Source organism: Talpa europaea (genome assembly GCF_964194135.1).
Source record: "Talpa europaea genome assembly, chromosome: 9".
NCBI lineage: Eukaryota > Metazoa > Chordata > Mammalia > Eulipotyphla > Talpidae > Talpa > Talpa europaea.
Window position 1 is genome coordinate 76,212,891 of NC_140076.1, and position 16,968 is coordinate 76,229,858.

A 16,968-nucleotide genomic window follows, 5' to 3' on the forward strand; every position below is an offset into this window, starting at 1 on the left:
CGGGTGGAGCTGGGGACCCGTCGATCCTAGGAGGCCCTTAGGAGGCTGCGCACCCAGAGAGCCTCGATATCCCTTGCACCCAAGGCGCCAGAAGACAGATCCTCGTCCCGCCCACCTCTCAAGCCTTGGTAGCTGCAGGAGTCCGCCCGGCCGGCCGCACAGCGGAAAAAAGAGGGGCCCTGGAGGAGTCTCTTGGAGGGGAGGCGCAGGCAAAGGAAGCCCTCACAAAGCGCACTAGCCGGGGCCCAGCACAGATTATCCCCCAATTCCCGGAGACAGGACGGACAGACTGACTGGGCAGCCTGAATTCAGGGAACAGAGGCGGAGCCCCAAGGAGTGCCTGCTCTGCCACAAGGATTTTGGTCGGAACCATTGTTCTTGAATGGGACTGAAACTTAGATGATGTGGCCGCCCTCTGGGAGGCTGACCGGGCTCCGAGACAATGTTCTCGTTTCTATACAGTTTTAACAAGATGCCTCCACGGCTCCTGGCTTCTGGAAGTTACTGGACAGCAGAATCCTCAACCACCTTTCCCGGCTGCTCACTGCCACTGGGCCTTGCAGCCCCCCTTGAAAGAAGTCCACATCGGGCTGGGAGGACCCTCCTATCACAGCGGGGTTGGGGCGGTTCAGCTCTGGCCTACCATCCCCCTGTGGTTTGGCCTTATTTCCCCCAACAGACCTGGCCCCCCTCAGTTGTCAGGCTAAATATTTTGGCTTGGCGGGAGGGGCGGAAAGAACCCAGCGATCCCAGCTAACCAATCCACTTGTCTGGGGGCGGGGAGGGTGACAGTTGGATGCAGCCTTGCTTGCACTCCGGAGAGATGTTGCGGCCATTGCAGCCAGCTGGCACTTGGGAGCCCAGTGTGCCCTGAGAGTCCCAGGGGCTGGGAGGGTCCCCCCTGCTCTCCTTTCCGTCCCCTGCCCCACTTCTGCTCCGCCCTTGGAGCTGACTGGCTTAGGACTCCACCTGTGTGACTTTCTCCCTCTGAGGCGACTCTCAGAGTCTCTCCCAGTCAGCATCTTTGTCCCTATCTCAGTCTCTGGATTGACACTGAGTCTCTCTCCAGCTGCCTGCACCTCTTTGTGTCTCTGTGGCTCTCTCCTTGTTTCCCTTTCCAGCCACCTCTATGTGGGATTCCTTGTTGCTCTGCTCCACCTCTTCCCTTCCCCTCTGAAGTGCACCCTGAGGGCCTGTCAGACCCTTCTCCCTGGAGTCATCTGGAAGAGAGCTGGGACTGGGCGCGAGGCAGGGCTGGGACAATGACAGTGCCCCGTCTGTGGCCATGGGTGGCATGCCTGCTTGTGATCCTCCTCTCCTTGGGATTTGGCCTGGACACACTAAAGGGTGAGTTCCCACACTGTCTCCTTGAGCCCCATCTCTCCCCATCTCCACCCCAGCCAGTAGGGGTGGAGCTCCCAGCCCAACACATCCACTTTACTGACTGCACAGTTAAGACTGGGGTTAGAGCTCAGCACTTCTCACCAGGAAGAACAGTTAATTCTCCACATCAGGGTGTTTTCTCTCAGTTCCCTGGGAGATGAGAGGGAACATTCCACTTGGTGAAACCAACATCCCATAAAGACTGAATGAAAAGCAACATGGGGGTGAGGGTGGGGTGGGGGTGGGGGCCATCTTAGAGGTTGTTTCTAGGGCCACTGACTAGGAAGGGGCTGGGATGGGGCGGCAGCTGAGAACTAGGCACTGTTCAGTACCTGCACTCTGGGAGCTGGCCTCAGAGAATTGCAAGGTGAAGTGAGCTGGGGTCCTGAGCACCTGCCTCCAGACCCTGCCCCAGGTCTCCCAGTCCTTAGGCCCACTCTTCAGGGAAGTGGGCTGCTTATGGTTAGTACCCCAAGTTAGACACTTCCAGTGCTAGGGTTTGGAGGGGCCAGGCAGACTAAGTGGCCCTCATGGAGGTGTTGGGAGCTTAGTGGGGAAAGCGAGAAAAAGCTGAAGACTGAAAAGATGCCCCTGTCCCCAATCCTACCATCCCCTCCCAGACTAAGGGAGCTCAGGTATCCATGGCTCTGGGTCTTCCTGAGGAGTGACACCCTCAGATTAGGGGCTTCCACAGATATAGCAGAGTCTCCCCTTGCTACAGAGACTGAGGGGATGCAAATTCCTGAAGGGTGTAGTCACAAAGGCACTACCTGCTGGGCACAGCCACTCCCCCTCCCCCTCTCCCTCCCTTCCTCCCTCCCTCCTTCACTTCCACTCCAATGCAGATGCCAGCAGAGAGCACGGTTGTCAGGATGGAGCATGTCAAGGTGTGGAGGGGGGGGCACTTGGTGCTGCTGTTTGGTCAGGGGACCCAGATGTCTGTTCCCAGCGCAGCTCTGCGTCCAGCCCTGGCCTGAGGGAGGCAGGCAGGGGTTAATCTGTGAAGGTTGCAGGTTTGTTTTTCCAAATGACTCCCATCAGGGGAGCCCTAGAGAGGCAGGGGTATGATGGGAAGTGGTATGTGGGCGCCTGAGAGAACCCCCATCTGCCTCATAGAGCCTGATTGGCCTTTGCCTGGAGTGCCTAGAAGTGTTTTCTCGTTCTCTCTCCCTCTCTTGTGTGTTCGTGCATGCGCATGTAGCTGAGGGCGCGTGCGCGCGCGCGCGCGCGCACACACACACACACACACACAGAGTTGGTGGGCAGAGCCAGGCGTAGGACTATCAGTAACAACAGAGAAGGTATGAAGTAAGCCCCAGGGAGCAGTGTTGCCTGCCCGCCTCCCTCCAACCTTCTGGGGGTGGCCTGGGTCTATGTGGTGTCATGGGGACTAGTGGGAAGGAAAGAAGTAGAAGCTAGGTAGGTTAGCAGAACTGGGATGTCAAGTTGAAGAATTCAGTCTTGAATCTTCCCCAGTGGGGAACCAGGGAAGGTACCCTTGGGAGCAAGTGAGTTTAGTGACCAGACCACCTAGGGGAGTGGTCCTAGATACTCTGGAAGAAGAAGGGAGTGGGGCTGGGGCACAGGGTCTAAAGAAGCCAGATCCCCGAGGGAGGAGTGGACTTGGGATCCAGATGTCCAAGGCCCTGAGTTCCCAGTGGCTCCAGCCCTGCACTCATCACCCTGGGGGACAAGACCCTGCTCTCAGGAGGCCCCTTCTTGGAGGTGGGCACAGACATAGACAGCAGTACTGGGACAGTGCCCAGGTGTTGTGAGGTGAGTGTGGGTAAGTGCTGCTGGACCTGAGTGGGCAGTGATTAACTCAGGGCCAGACAGCTGGGAAGGGTGGAGCTTGATCTGAGAACAAGAGCTGAGGGTGTTTTCAGGTCAAGGTACCTTTGTGAGGCTGGAGATATTAATGGGAACCAGTTTATCAGCACTCTGGAATGTCAGACTGAAGAATTTAACTTTTAGTTTTTGATCATGGGGAGCCATGAAATGTCCCTTTGAGAGTAAATAAGTGTAGGGACCAGGCATCTGACCCCTTAGGACTGGAGAAGAAAGTCAGGCTGTCTCCCAGTCACAGAATTCATTCATTCATTCATTCATTCATTCATTCACATTCATTTAAGATTTATTGAGTGACAATTTTTTGCTAGGGACCATACCAGTACCGGAATGCAACAACGAATTTTACAAACATCCCTACCCTCTGGGGCTTAGCTTCAACAAAATACATATAAGTAAATTACATATTAGTTAAGAGTTATCTAATATGTTAATTCTTAGAAAAACTAAGTACATGTCTGGAGGCAGGCGCTTAGGACCCAGAGAAAAACTAAGTACACAGGAGTGGGGAAGGGAGAAGGGGGACAGGAAGGGGTGCAATTTTCAATAGGATGATCAGAGAAGGCCTTCATGAGAGAGTGACATTTGAGCTGTGAGTTTAAGGAGGTGAGGGGGTCACAAAGAGGGAAAAGTGTGCTAGCCAGAGGGAACAGAAGGTGCAAAGATCTCAAAGCAAGATCCCAAAGCAGAAGCTTGACTGACTCGTTTGAGGAACAGCAGAGGTCCTTGTGGCTGGAAAGAGCGAGAAAGGGGATGAAGCCATAGCAACTTCGGGGAACTTAGAGGCTGTGTGACAAGGATTTTAGCTTTTACATCAGTGAGATGATGGCCAGTGGCAGTTTTGAGGAGTGGAGGAACATGATCCAACTTGTGTTTTGAGAAGATTGCCCCGGCTCTAGAGAAGTGAATAGCCCATAGCAGAGACCAGGGCAGAAGTGAAAGAGCATCAGGAAAAGCCATTGCCATAAAGCCAGGGAAAGATATGGGGAAAGCAGTGAAGGTACTGACAAGAGGTTAGATTCTGGATATATTTGTGAATATAGAACCCAAGGAAGTGGGGGAGGTCAAGAGGGAACGAGAGAAAGAAAGGAGTCAAGAATGACTAGGTTTGGGGCCTGATTGTAAGAATGAAGCTCTCAACAGAGAAAGGGAAGTGGCTTTGGGAGGGGAGGCTGGGAGCTCACTCTTGCCCCATTTCGCCCCTCTGGTAGAGATGCAGGTGAGCCCAAGGGTGGAGATCCCCCGACACCTGCAGCAGAGCCAGCTGCCATGTAGTATCCTACAGCCAGTGTGGCTCAGGGGGGCAGGAGGAGGTGCTTGGCCCCGGCTGTGCTGACGGCGGCCTGCCACTTGTGCCCAGTGTGCCCGAGCCTGGACATCCGCTCAGAGGTCACCGAGCTGCGGCAGCTGGAGAACTGCAGCGTGGTGGAGGGCCACCTGCAGATCCTGCTCATGTTCACGGCCACCGGGGAGGACTTCCGTGGCCTCAGCTTCCCACGCCTCATCCAGGTCACTGACTACTTGCTGCTCTTCCGAGTCTATGGCCTGGAGAGCCTGCGCGACCTCTTTCCCAACCTAGCAGTCATCCGCGGCACCCGCCTCTTCCTGGGCTACGCGCTGGTCATCTTCGAGATGCCCCACCTGCGGGACGTGGGGCTGCCAGCGCTAGGGGCTGTGCTCCGGGGGGCCGTGCGTGTGGAGAAGAACCAGGAGCTCTGCCACCTCTCCACCATTGACTGGGGCCTGCTGCAGCCTTCGCCTGGTGCCAACCACATTGTGGGCAACAAGCTGGGTGAGGAGTGTGCCGATGTGTGCCCCGGCGTGCTGGGCGCCACGGGGGAGCCCTGTGCCAGGACCACCTTCAGCGGGCACACCGACTACAGGTGCTGGACCTCCAGCCACTGCCAGAGAGGTAGGCACTGGCAGGGAACATAACTCAGGGGGTAGAGGGAGGTCAGTCAGACAGTACTAGGTGGCCACGGATGGTGTGGGTGAGTACTTGCCACCGGGGCTTATTTTAATCCTCATGCATCCCATGAGGACTGCTGTTCCTCCTGTTTTACAGAAGAGAAAAACGAGGCTCAGGAAGTGAAGTAAGTGAGGTAGCGCAGGCAGTCAGGGGGCTGGCACAGACAGCACAGGTTGTCATGAAGAAGGAAGAGGACGTGTATAAGGGAGACATGGGGACAAAGGGTAGGTATGAGTTGACAGAGGCAGCAGCCCAAGTGGCAGTGCGGGGTGGTGATTGAGTTCAGCATTAGACGGCCTGGGTTCCAATCTCAGCTTCGCTACTGACTGACTTACGCCTCCTCTCTCCTCCTCCTCCTTCCTTACTTACCGTCTGTGTTCATTTAGCCTACCTACGCCTCAGCCGTCTCATCTGTAAAATGACCACCGTGCTGTTATAAGGAATGAGCTCTCTTAACACTAGAGCAGCACCTGGCCTGGCAGCATGCACGTTCCTGATAAAAGGGGCCGAGCACAGAGACATGCTGCGAGGCTCGCTGGAGCATTATAATGAGGAGGTGGAGAGCTGGGTGGGAGTAGAAAGGAGGGGGTGACAGAGGAAGGGCAGGGTGAGAGGATAAATATGTAAGGTGGGATTTTCTTTAGGAAGCAAGATGTGACTAAAGGAAATGGAAGGGAGAGGGAAAGGGAGAGTGGAATAAGGCGGGCTGGTTGGAGGAAGAAATGAAAAGTTATGGGAGGCAGAAGGAAGACCTTGCGGAGGCTAGGGGCAGATCTAGGGTTCTCCCAACCTGAGGCTCTTTCTGCCCAGCTCCTGGAGGTTAGCTTCCCTCACCCGAGGGCCTAACATCAGGCCAGAAGAGTAACTAGATCCCTGCTGTATCCGCAGGGCCCCACCTCCCTGATGCCTCTCTGTTGGCTGTAAACACAGCTGCTGCAAGGCCTCTCCCGTGTACAGTGTCAACACACCCTGGCTGACCCCCGCCACACGCATCGCTCCCACAGACACCCAGCTGCCACTGTGCGGAGTTCCCAGGCCATTGGGTCCCCAGCCACAAACCTGGCCATGGCTGCTTGGGGTTGCCTCCCACCTAGGGCAGAGAACTGAACAGGGAGGAGGGTAGGCAGGAGCAGGGGTAAAACCATCAGTGGTGCCTCCTCATTCCACACATTCCTAGGCCCAGTTTAACCTGGTGGGGAGACATTTGCTGGTTCACTCGACACTGTCAGCATGATCTGCCCCCAGGCCCACCTAGTACCAGGCCTAGGCAGGACAGCAGCAGCCACGATAGACACAGTCACTGCTCTGTCCAGAGTCTGACACCCTGACTAGGCACTGTGGAGCACAGAGAGGGACCAAGGTCATTGCCCTGAAGAGGTCACCCTCTGAGAGAAGCAGCCAGTACCCAGTGTCATCTCAACTGGAGGGATACCCCAGGAGGAGGGGAAGGGCAGACCCAAGGAGCATGAGTAACGCCTGACACAACACTCTGTCCACAGTGTGTCCCTGTCCCCCTGGGCTGGCCTGCACAGCTGGAGGTGAGTGCTGCCACATAGAATGTCTGGGGGGCTGTAGCCGGCCAGAAGACCCCCGGACCTGCGTTGCGTGCCGCCACCTCTACTTCCAGGGCGCCTGCCTCCCAGTCTGCCCCCCAGGCACCTACCAGCATGAGTCCTGGCGCTGTGTCACAGCCGAACACTGTGCCACCCTGCGATCTGTGCCTGGCCGTGCCTCCACCTTCGGCATCCACCAGGGCAGTTGTCTGGCCCAGTGCCCTCCAGGCTTCACCCGTAATGGCAGCAGGTAAGTGTAGGATGGACAGGAGGCCTCCTGGGAGCAGTGAGGACCGCACTGATCAAGGGCTTATGCTACAACCTCCTTTTGCCCCTGCTAGCATATTCTGCCACAAGTGCGAGGGGCTATGCCCCAAAGAGTGCAAGGTGGGCACCAAGACCATCGACTCCGTCCAGGCTGCGCAGGACCTGGTGGGCTGCACCCACGTGGAGGGGAGCCTCATCCTCAACCTTCGCCAGGGCTGTTAGTACCTTCCCCAGGGCCACGCCCTCCTCCCCGACCATGCCTCGCCTCCTGGCCACGCCTCTTACAATGAACCAGCTAAAGTTCCATTTTCCAACTCTTTTGGTCCCACCTCCAAGGGCTCCCCTTTTCTGGGTTCCCAGTAAATTCTCACACATACACACACCCCGTGGGACCCATCACTTTCGCTGCCCCTGCTCCAACCCTGTCTTCCAATCCCCAGACAACCTGGAGCCGGAGCTGCAGCACAGCCTGGGCCTGGTAGAGACGATCACTGGCTTCCTGAAAATCAAGCACTCCTTTGCCCTCGTGTCCCTGGGATTTTTCAAGAATCTCAAACTAATCCGGGGGGATGCCATGGTGGATGGGTAAGGGGTCAGAAACAGGTCTCTGACCAGCTCCCTCTAGCACATCCACTCCCCAAAATTCCCCAGTGGTGAAGAGCACTGGGCTCTGGAATCAGCTCTATTACTTTCTAGCTGTGTGACTCTGGGTAGATTACTGGGTATTCTGTCCTCATTTTTTCTCATCTGTAAAATGGGGTTAATTAACACTAATTTCTTAGGGTTCTTATAAATATTACTTAAATTGTTATGTATAAAGCACTTAAAACAGTGCCTGGAACACAATATATGCTATATAAATTATAGTTTCAACAGCTCTACCTGGGTTGGCTATCCTTGTTCTCATCTGCCTCTCCCAATGACACATCAAAATTGCCTGGGTTTGAAACCCATTCTGACCATCTACCCATAACGTAGCCAGGATTTTCCTAAATAAAAATAATGTTTTAAATTACCATCTAGCCAAGTCATTTCTCATTTCTCCTAGCACATTGCTATGTACCCCTGGGGTTCCCACACTCCAGCTGGAGAGGCATACATAGCCCTAGGTTGAGTACTACTCCTCCCTGTGTCCCCCAAGCCAGCAGAGCCTGGCACATAGCAGGTGCTCAGGGAATGTGAGATGAGGGAAGACAGGAAGCAAAGAGCTGTTCACCCCATTTCACTGATGAGGAAAACAGAGCATGAGTGACTTGCAAGACCTCAAGTTCCTGGTAGTGAGACAGTGTGGGTGTGGAGGGATACCCCATGTGTGCTTGGTGTAAGTGGGCTACTGAATGTTCCTTCTCCTTGGTGCCCCCCCGCAAGCCCCTCCAGGGGGAACCCATAAGGCCCTCCCTTCCCTACCTCTTGTCCCCACTCCAATGCAGAGCAAGGTCCCCTGGCCTCCCCCAGGAACTACACTCTGTATGTGTTGGACAACCAGAACCTGCAGCAATTAGGGTCCTGGGTAGCCACTGGGCTCGCCATTCCAGTGGGCAAGATCTACTTCGCCTTCAACCCACGCCTCTGCTTGGAGCACATCTACCGCCTGGAGGAGGTGACCGGCACGCGGGGTCGGCAAAACAAAGCCGAGATCAACCCCCGCACCAACGGAGGAGACCACTCAGCCTGTGAGGCCCCAGCCCCCATCCCAGAGCAAGCAGCACATTCACCTTGAGCCACAGGACCCCAAGGAACACCCAGATGCACACACACGCAGACAGCCACACTAAAACAGCAGAAACTTGCACCCGGCGCGGGGTGGGGGGGGCGGGTGCTAAGTTTTCTGCAGAGACCGCTTTGGGGATAGGGCCAGAGGTCGGGGGAGGGGCTTGGAAGTAGGCGGCTCCTGTGGGTGGTGAGGACCGTAGAGATCAGGTGTCTGCCCCGCACCCCACCTAGGTCAGGCTCGAACCCTGCGCTTCGTGTCCAACGTGACGGAGGCCAACAGCATCTTGCTGCGCTGGGAACGCTACGAGCCTCTTGCTGCTCGCGACTTACTCAGCTTCATCGTGTACTACAAGGAGTCGTGAGTGGCGGGCGTGGCCGCGAGGGATGGGGTCAGAGCCCGACCAGCCCTTTATTCACCCCTCCAGGCAGCTGAAGGCATAGCGCTAGGGCCAGGCCCAAGTTGCCCCCTTTGTAGGGCCTAAGTCTGGCCTCTCCCCTCATCTTCATCTCTGGGTGCCTCAGTTTCACCTCATGAAGTGAAATGGAGAGGACAGGCGGGCCTTCTGAGAGTCCAGGAGAGGCGCCCGCCCTGTTAGGAAGACTTGGGTAATTAAACTTCAATTCACTATGCTAATGTTCTATACTGACCACATGTTCCTGCTCCAGCAGCGGTTTGGGGAGTACCCACTAATTTGGTCAGTTTTATGAAAAGCTGTGCCAGCATTTAATTAAAGCCTGAGGGAGGGAAAGAGCAGGGACAGCCAAGGACCAGCCACTCTTTTCTTTGGCATGTACTGACCATAACAGCAGGGATTGTGGTTAGACCACAGGAAGGACTTCTCCAAAAACATGGCTAGGAATGAAAAATAGAAATCCTTAGAAGGGATTAGGAGGGAGAGATGGATTTGGGATAGCAGGCTGGGGTGGCAGGAATAAGGAGTACAGCCCATGGGGTAGATAGAAGGCCCTACTTGCAAGCATTTCCTATGAATTAAAATTGACAGGTGTTAGCTGCCTACTAGCCTCCCAGGGGCCTGACCTGGGAGGAAGGGAGGGGAGGGAGTCAATGATGGAGGCCTGCTCGAGGGGTCACAGGCCTCCTTGGTAGGTCTCTAGTGTGGGGGAGCTAGAGAGTTTGTTACATGCAGATCCCTGCCCTCCCCTCTAGAATCTCCTTTACTTAGTCCTGGGCAGGGCCCGTGACTGCATTTCTAACAAACTACCCAAGTATGCTGAATATGCTGGTCCATGCACTGCAATATTAACCACACTCCTGGTTCTGCAGCTCACCATGTGCCCGCTATACACAGTGCTTCTGGGATAAAGGGAGAGAACTATGAGATCCTTCCAGAAGCCCCCCTAACATCACTGTCTTGCTGTGCAGTTGTGACTGTGTTCTGAAACTGTGCTCTCTGAGAGACATGTACTGTGGATATTAGCTCAATTCCAGTTCGGGAGCAGACCCTGGCCCACGCCGTGGCTGTGGCATGCCTACAAAGCACCTGTACCATGGCACCCACTCTGCATACCCATAGTTCCTCTTGGACTATCTACTTTTAGTCCCAACAAGGGAAAAAATTTCCAGTTGGGCCTCAAGTTCCCCCTATGCCATCCCTTTTGACCACCCCTCAAATTCTGCCCCTGGCTCAGCATGAATTACATCCCTTTGCCCACCTCCAAAGAAACAAGTATCCCAAACATCAATGTGATGTGGCATATCCTCTGCTTGATCTATCTTGAGAGAGCTATCTCCTCCAGGCAGATAGTTTTTACCCCTGAAGCCAGTGTTGGCCCCAGGCCCTATTCCTGCTCTGGCCTCTAGGCAGCCAGGTAATTGTCTCTGGTATCAATTCATCCCCTTGTGGAAGTGGGTCTTGGCCATTAGGGATCATGGACATGTTTGAGAAGCTGATGAAAGCTAGGATCTCCCTCCCTAGAAAAACACTCATACACATTGCTTCTAGTTTAGAGGCTCATCGACCTCTAAAATCCATTCATGAGCCAGGGTTAAGATAGTCTGTCTTTAGGAAGACAGTGGTCTCCTAGCTCTGGTTCCAGGTAATCTTGTCTCTGGAGAATGGGATAATCTCATCTCATCACTTGCCTTTCCTGGGAGAGGAAACTCCCACACCCAAATTCTAGTTTCATTTATACACTGCAAGAGTTTTTGAAAACACATTGAGACTGGAACTCAATGTTACCTGCTAAAGGATAAGGAGATATTTCATCACAGGGTCCAAGTAGTAACTGGACTCATAGCTTTGCTCTCATGCATACTGGAAGAATGTCCATGATGATCTCAGAGTGATGGGGTGGGGTGCTAGAACAAGGGAGTGGGGCTGAGCCCCCCTTCAGCTCCAGGGATGGGGTCTTCAGCCCATTCCAGAATGCAACAGAGTACATCGGTCCAGATGCCTGTGGGACCCAGAGTTGGAACCTGCTAGATGTGGAACTGCCCCTAAGTCGCACCCAGGAGCCAGGAGTGACCCTAGCACCCCTCAAGCCCTGGACACAGTATGCAGTGTTCGTGCGGGCCATCACACTGACCACTGCTGAGGACAGCCCCCACCAAGGAGCTCAGAGCCCAATTATCTACCTCCGAACCCTGCCTGCAGGTAAGTTGAATGAAGCCTTTGGAGGGAATGGGAGCTAGAAGACCTAGATTCTAGTGAGAATAGGAATGCTGGGTCACTGAACACTGGGCCCATTGAGGCTGGAAGTTCAGATGCTTGGGTCCTATTAAGAATAGGGGGCGTTCTTCTAGATCTTAGGGATGCTAGAGGTGGAAGAGTGCAGATGGAGTAACTGAGCCAACTCTGGGGACTTTGGGGGATCAGGCATGGACAAAATGCTGAGGTCTAGGAAGGGGAGGTTGAGGGTCACCTATTTCTCAGGTGAGATAGGTTAGAACCCACCCCAGAGAGAGGGGTCCATTATGAGGCAGAAATTGAAAGGGGGTGGGAAGTCTGCAGCCCCTCAGTTATACCCTACTTATACCCCCAGCGCCCACCGTACCCCAGGACGTCATCTCCACATCCAACTCCTCCTCCCACCTGCTGGTGCGCTGGAAACCACCGACCCAGCGCAACGGAAACATCACCTACTATATGGTGCTGTGGCAGCGTCTGGCAGAGGATGGCGACCTTTACCTCAATGACTACTGCCACCGCGGTGCGCACGGAGGAGGTGCGGGCGGGAGGGGTCAGGGCTCAGAGCCGCCCGCATCGCCGACCTAACGCTTCCTTCCCCGCCGCGGGGCCAGGCCTGCGGCTGCCCACCAGCAACAATGATCCCCGCTTCTACCGCGAAGACGGGGAGCTCGAGGCCCAGATGGAGCCCGGCTGCTGTCCTTGCCAGCACCCACCTCCTGGGCAGGCGCGGACACCGCTGGAGGCGCAAGAGGCCTCGTTTCAGAAGAAGTTTGAAAACTTCCTGCACAACGCCATCACCATCCCCAAGTGCGGCCGGCTTTGGCGGGCCCGGGGCCGGGGTCTCGGGGGAGGGGGTTTGTGGGCGGGGCCTGCGTTGGGGTCAGTTTCGGTGGCGCAGCAGTGGAGGGCAAGCGCCTGACCGGGGCTTCCCTGGCCTCTCCAGATCCCCTTGGAAGGTGACATCCATCAACAAGAGCCCTCAAAGGTGAGCGGGGGCGGGCCAGGGTGAGGGGCGTGGTCTAGGGGCGGGGCCTTGAACTCCGGGTCCTGTCCCCCCCGCCAGGGATTCCGGGCGGCATCGCCGGGCAGCGGAAGCCATCCGGCTTGAAGGGAACAGCTCGGATTTCGAGATCCAGGAGGACAAAGTGCCCCGGGAGCGAGCGGTGCTGAGTGGCCTGCGCCACTTCACAGAATACCGGATCGACATCCATGCCTGCAACCACGCAGCGCACACCGTGGGCTGCAGCGCCGCCACGTTCGTCTTTGCGCGCACCATGCCCCATAGTAGGTGACACTTCCCACCCCACCAACCCCAAAGATCAGTAATGCTCCAACTAGTAAATCGGACCTCCCATTAACCCCAGAGCTCCGCTTTGCTCATCCCTCCCAGTCACTATAATCCCAGAGCTCCCTCAAACCTCCTAGTTTCACCCCTTCGGCTTTGAACATAAAGGTGAGAAGAAATACTTGCAATCTGGCTGGTCGACGCCCTCTCCCACAGGAGAGGCCGATGGGATTCCCGGGAAGGTGGCCTGGGAGGCGGCCAGCAAGAGCAGCATCCTCCTTCGCTGGCTTGAGCCTCCTGACCCCAATGGTCTCATCCTCAAGTACGAAATCAAGTACCGCCGCTTGGGAGAGGTAGGTACCCAGGGGACCCGCTAATCTAACTCCAATTTGTGCCTACATCCTCTTCCCAATCAGCCATTCTGTGTTGTCCGCAGGAGGCCACAGTGCTGTGTGTGTCCCGCCTGCGATATGCCAAGTTTGGGGGAGTCCACCTGGCCCTGCTGCCCCCTGGAAACTACTCTGCCAGAGTTCGGGCAACCTCACTGGCTGGCAACGGCTCCTGGACAGACAGTGTCGCTTTCTATATCCCTGGCCCAGGTATACATGGCCTGTGTCCCAGACCTGTATACCCAAACAGCGCACCTGGGCCCCAGCCACATCTCCCATTGTGGAAATCACAGGCCTCTCACCCCAACCTCTCCCCAACCTCAACTCCCACTACAGAAAGAGAGGAGTCCTCCACCCTCCCGTTTCTCTGTCTTTGACCCTATGCTCCGCTGTCCTCTGATCCTGTCCTTTGGTCACCAGAGGAAGAAGACTCCGGGGGGCTGCACGTCCTTCTCACTGTCACCCCTGTGGGGCTCATGCTGCTCATCATTCTTGTGGCTCTCGGTTTCCTCTATGGCAAGAAGAGGTGATGACAAGTCCCCCCAGTTCCCAACCCCCTCCTCTCCCTGCATCCTCAGCCTAAGGTCAGTAGAGTTGAAGGATGGTCAGTGAGAACTCGGCACTTCCTTAGAAGAAAGAACTCCCTTAGAAGCAGCAACTGCCCCCCTGGGGGTGGCACTGAGGAGAGGGGCTTTCAGCTATGGTGTCCAACTCATTCTGGTTTTCCTGGGACTTTCCTGATTTTATCAGTGAAAGTCACATCTGAGAAGCCCCTGTCCAGCCACACCAGGACTGCCGATCACTGCTCTCAGCCTGAGGACTAATGAAGCCAGGCGAGAGGCAGGAGACATCAGGAAATGCCCTGGGATGTTGCTGCAGATTCCCCTGGGGGTCTGAATCAAGAAGGAAGTAAGGCTTTGATGAGCTGGGTTCTGAGGACTAGTTGAGGGAGCAACTCTACTCCTGCTTTTCCTAATCCCAGCCTGTCAGATCCCAGATCCCAAGACTAGGACCAAGGCCAACTTGCAAAGTACTTAGAGTCCGCTCTGATTAGGGCTGGGATTTGGTCATAACTTTCCTCCTCCTTGCAATGTTCCTCTTCCTTCTCCTCTGAGATTGTACCATCCTTCCTAAAGACCCTTCCAGCCTGACCCCTTACCTTCTATTGCAGAAATGGCACCCTCTATGCCTCTGTGAATCCAGAGTACTTCAGCGCCTCTGATAGTAGGTTGAGGGGTGGGAGTTGGATAAGAGGTGTGGAGAAGGGACACGGGAGGGAGGAGAGGCAGACTTCCTAGAGACTTTGAAGAAGACAGCCCTGGGAGACAGGTGGGTGGAGGCATGGCAGAGAGCAGTAGCCTTGCTTCGTGCACCCCACCTCCTCTCAGTGTACATCCCTGACGAGTGGGAGGTGCCTCGGGAGCAGATCTCCATCATCCGGGAACTGGGCCAGGGCTCCTTTGGGATGGTATACGAGGGGCTGGCGCAAGGACTGGAGGCTGGAGAGAAGTCCACGCCTGTGGCCCTAAAGACGGTGAATGAGCTGGCGAGCCTGCGGGAGCGCATTGAATTCCTCAAGGAGGCCTCGGTCATGAAGGCATTCAAGTGTCACCATGTGGTAAGGGAGAGTCGCACACCTGTGAGGGTCATAATTAGGGTGAAGGTCATATGCTAAGAGAGATTGGTCAGGGCTGAGATTAGGGCACTATCCAGGTCAAGGTGGGGACTGTGGTTAGAATCCTAAGAGCAGTGAAGGTCATGGTTGGGATTAAAGTCGAAACAGGATTACGGTACACTCGTGATATAATCTTGGAAGAGCTGAGAACGTCATGTTTGGAGGTTAATACTGAGTGCCCAGATCAATATTAAGTGATAACTGGATCAAGCTCAGAGTGGAACCGGTCATGAAGATTGGGATGATGGTCAGATGTGATCAAGGTCATGGGTTAAGGTCAGGGTCATTGTTAGGTCAAGATTAGTGTTATGGCTATGGCTGGGGTTAGGGTCAGGGTTGATGTCTGGGTCAGGTTGTGACCACAGCAGGTCAATGTTTTGACCAGGTGGGTCAAGGGCCTCCGTGGACCTGCAACCAGGCTCTCTGTCCACCCAGGTGCGTCTTCTGGGTGTGGTGTCTCAGGGCCAGCCAACTCTAGTCATCATGGAGTTAATGACCCGTGGGGACCTCAAGAGCCATCTTCGATCTTTGCGGCCCGAGGCAGAGGTGGGGACCAGGAAAACGTCGGGCCAAGGGTCTGAGGAGTTAGGGAAGACTTGGGCACATTTGGGGGAGTAGTCCTTGGACAGGAGTCCAGTCTCTAGGTTCCTTCTTCACCAGCCCCCTCTCTTGGCTCTAGAACAACCCTGGGCTCCCACGGCCAGAACTAGGAGACATGATCCAGATGGCTGGGGAGATTGCGGATGGCATGGCTTACCTTGCTGCCAACAAGTTTGTGCACCGAGACCTGGCGGCACGAAATTGCATGGTGTCCCAGGACTTCACCGTCAAGATTGGGGGTACAGAGGGCACCAGGAGGGTGAGGGTAGCTGAGGAGTAGACACTCCTGGTAAATGAGGCAACAGGAGACTAGGGCCTGGCCCATACCTCTGATAGCCCCCCACCTTGAAGTCACCCCCACACTGAATTTTGGTCTCCTCACTTGGAAGCAGAAGGGCTTGGATGGGATGGTCTCTGAGGTCCGTGAGACCTTACATTCCAAAGTTCTTGGAGACTATGGAGGTGAAAAGGTTAGAAGAGTTCTTCTTGGGGTCCCTCACCCCATCTGCCCTCACTTTCCAGACTTTGGGATGACTCGAGACGTGTATGAGACGGACTATTACCGAAAGGGCGGGAAGGGGCTGCTGCCTGTGCGCTGGATGGCCCCCGAGTCCCTCAAAGATGGAATCTTCACCACCCACTCTGATGTCTGGTGGGGCCTGGCTGGGGCAGAGGGCTCAGGGGCTACGGGGCGTGGTCTGAGGGAGGTTTGGGTGCGCTCCCTCAGGGTGCTCTGGGCAATGCACAAGGTGCTGGGCTCAGGCCTTCCTCCGTGTCCACCAGGTCCTTCGGCGTGGTGCTCTGGGAGATCGCAACCCTGGCCGAACAGCCCTACCAGGGCCTATCCAATGAGCAGGTGCTCAAGTTTGTCATGGACGGTGGGGTTCTGGAGGAGTTGGAAAGCTGTCCCCTTCAGCTGTGAGTCGCCAGTCTACGCTTTCTCATCCTGCTCTGCCGGCTGACACCCCATGATCCCCGCCTCCTCGAATGCTGTTTCTCACGCCAATGCCCGGCTCCAAGCCCACCAATTCTAAACCACACTATGGCCCCATTTATTCTCCCATCACTCTCCTCAACATAAGCCCCTATAGCCCCCGAGTTTCACTGACTGGCTCAGTGCAGAACTTGGGGTGGGTCTGGGGCTCTGTGACCCCTCTGATTGCCCCCCTCCAACTCCACCAGGCAAGAATTGATGAGCCGCTGCTGGCAGCAGAATCCACGCCTGCGCCCAACCTTCACCCACATCCTGGACAGCATACAGGAGGAGCTGCGGCCCTCCTTCCGCCTGCTCTCCTTCTACTACAGCCCGGAGTGCCGGGGTGGCCGGGCCTCCCTGCCGCCCACGAATGCAGAGCCTGACTCCCTACAACCCCAAAGAGAGGCTTCCTCAAATTGTAGTCCACAAAATGGTGGGCCCGGACATTGAGGGCACCCCATTCCCTGGCTGATGGGCCTCCCATTGGCAGAGAGGAAGAGACCTGACCTTTGGGGCATGAGATGTCCAGAAGTTCACACCCCCACCCAGGACAGTGTGGCTGAGGAGGCCAGAGAGCAAGAGCAGGAAAGGCTGGGGGGGGGGAGGTGGCGTGTGGTATGAACAGACTCACTCTAGGAAAATTTCCTCAGTTGTCTTGA

General features: G+C 55.6%; 1 protein-coding gene across 1 annotated transcript; it reads left to right on the plus strand.

Moving 5' to 3' along the window:
• Positions 1–1,262: 1,262 nt before the first annotated feature.
• INSRR (insulin receptor related receptor) lies at positions 1,263–16,759 on the plus strand (the record flags this gene model as incomplete). Its single annotated transcript, XM_084242927.1, has 22 exons — positions 1,263–1,347; positions 4,592–5,143; positions 6,700–7,003; positions 7,095–7,237; positions 7,461–7,605; positions 8,476–8,693; positions 8,965–9,091; positions 11,110–11,348; positions 11,737–11,904; positions 11,996–12,191; positions 12,328–12,369; positions 12,448–12,668; positions 12,886–13,022; positions 13,106–13,268; positions 13,479–13,584; positions 14,230–14,282; positions 14,447–14,676; positions 15,169–15,279; positions 15,413–15,572; positions 15,856–15,985; positions 16,117–16,251; positions 16,516–16,759. The coding sequence occupies 22 exons, from the start codon at positions 1,263–1,265 to the stop codon at positions 16,757–16,759; spliced, it is 3,909 nt and encodes a 1,302-aa protein (XP_084099053.1).
• Positions 16,760–16,968: the final 209 nt, after the last annotated feature.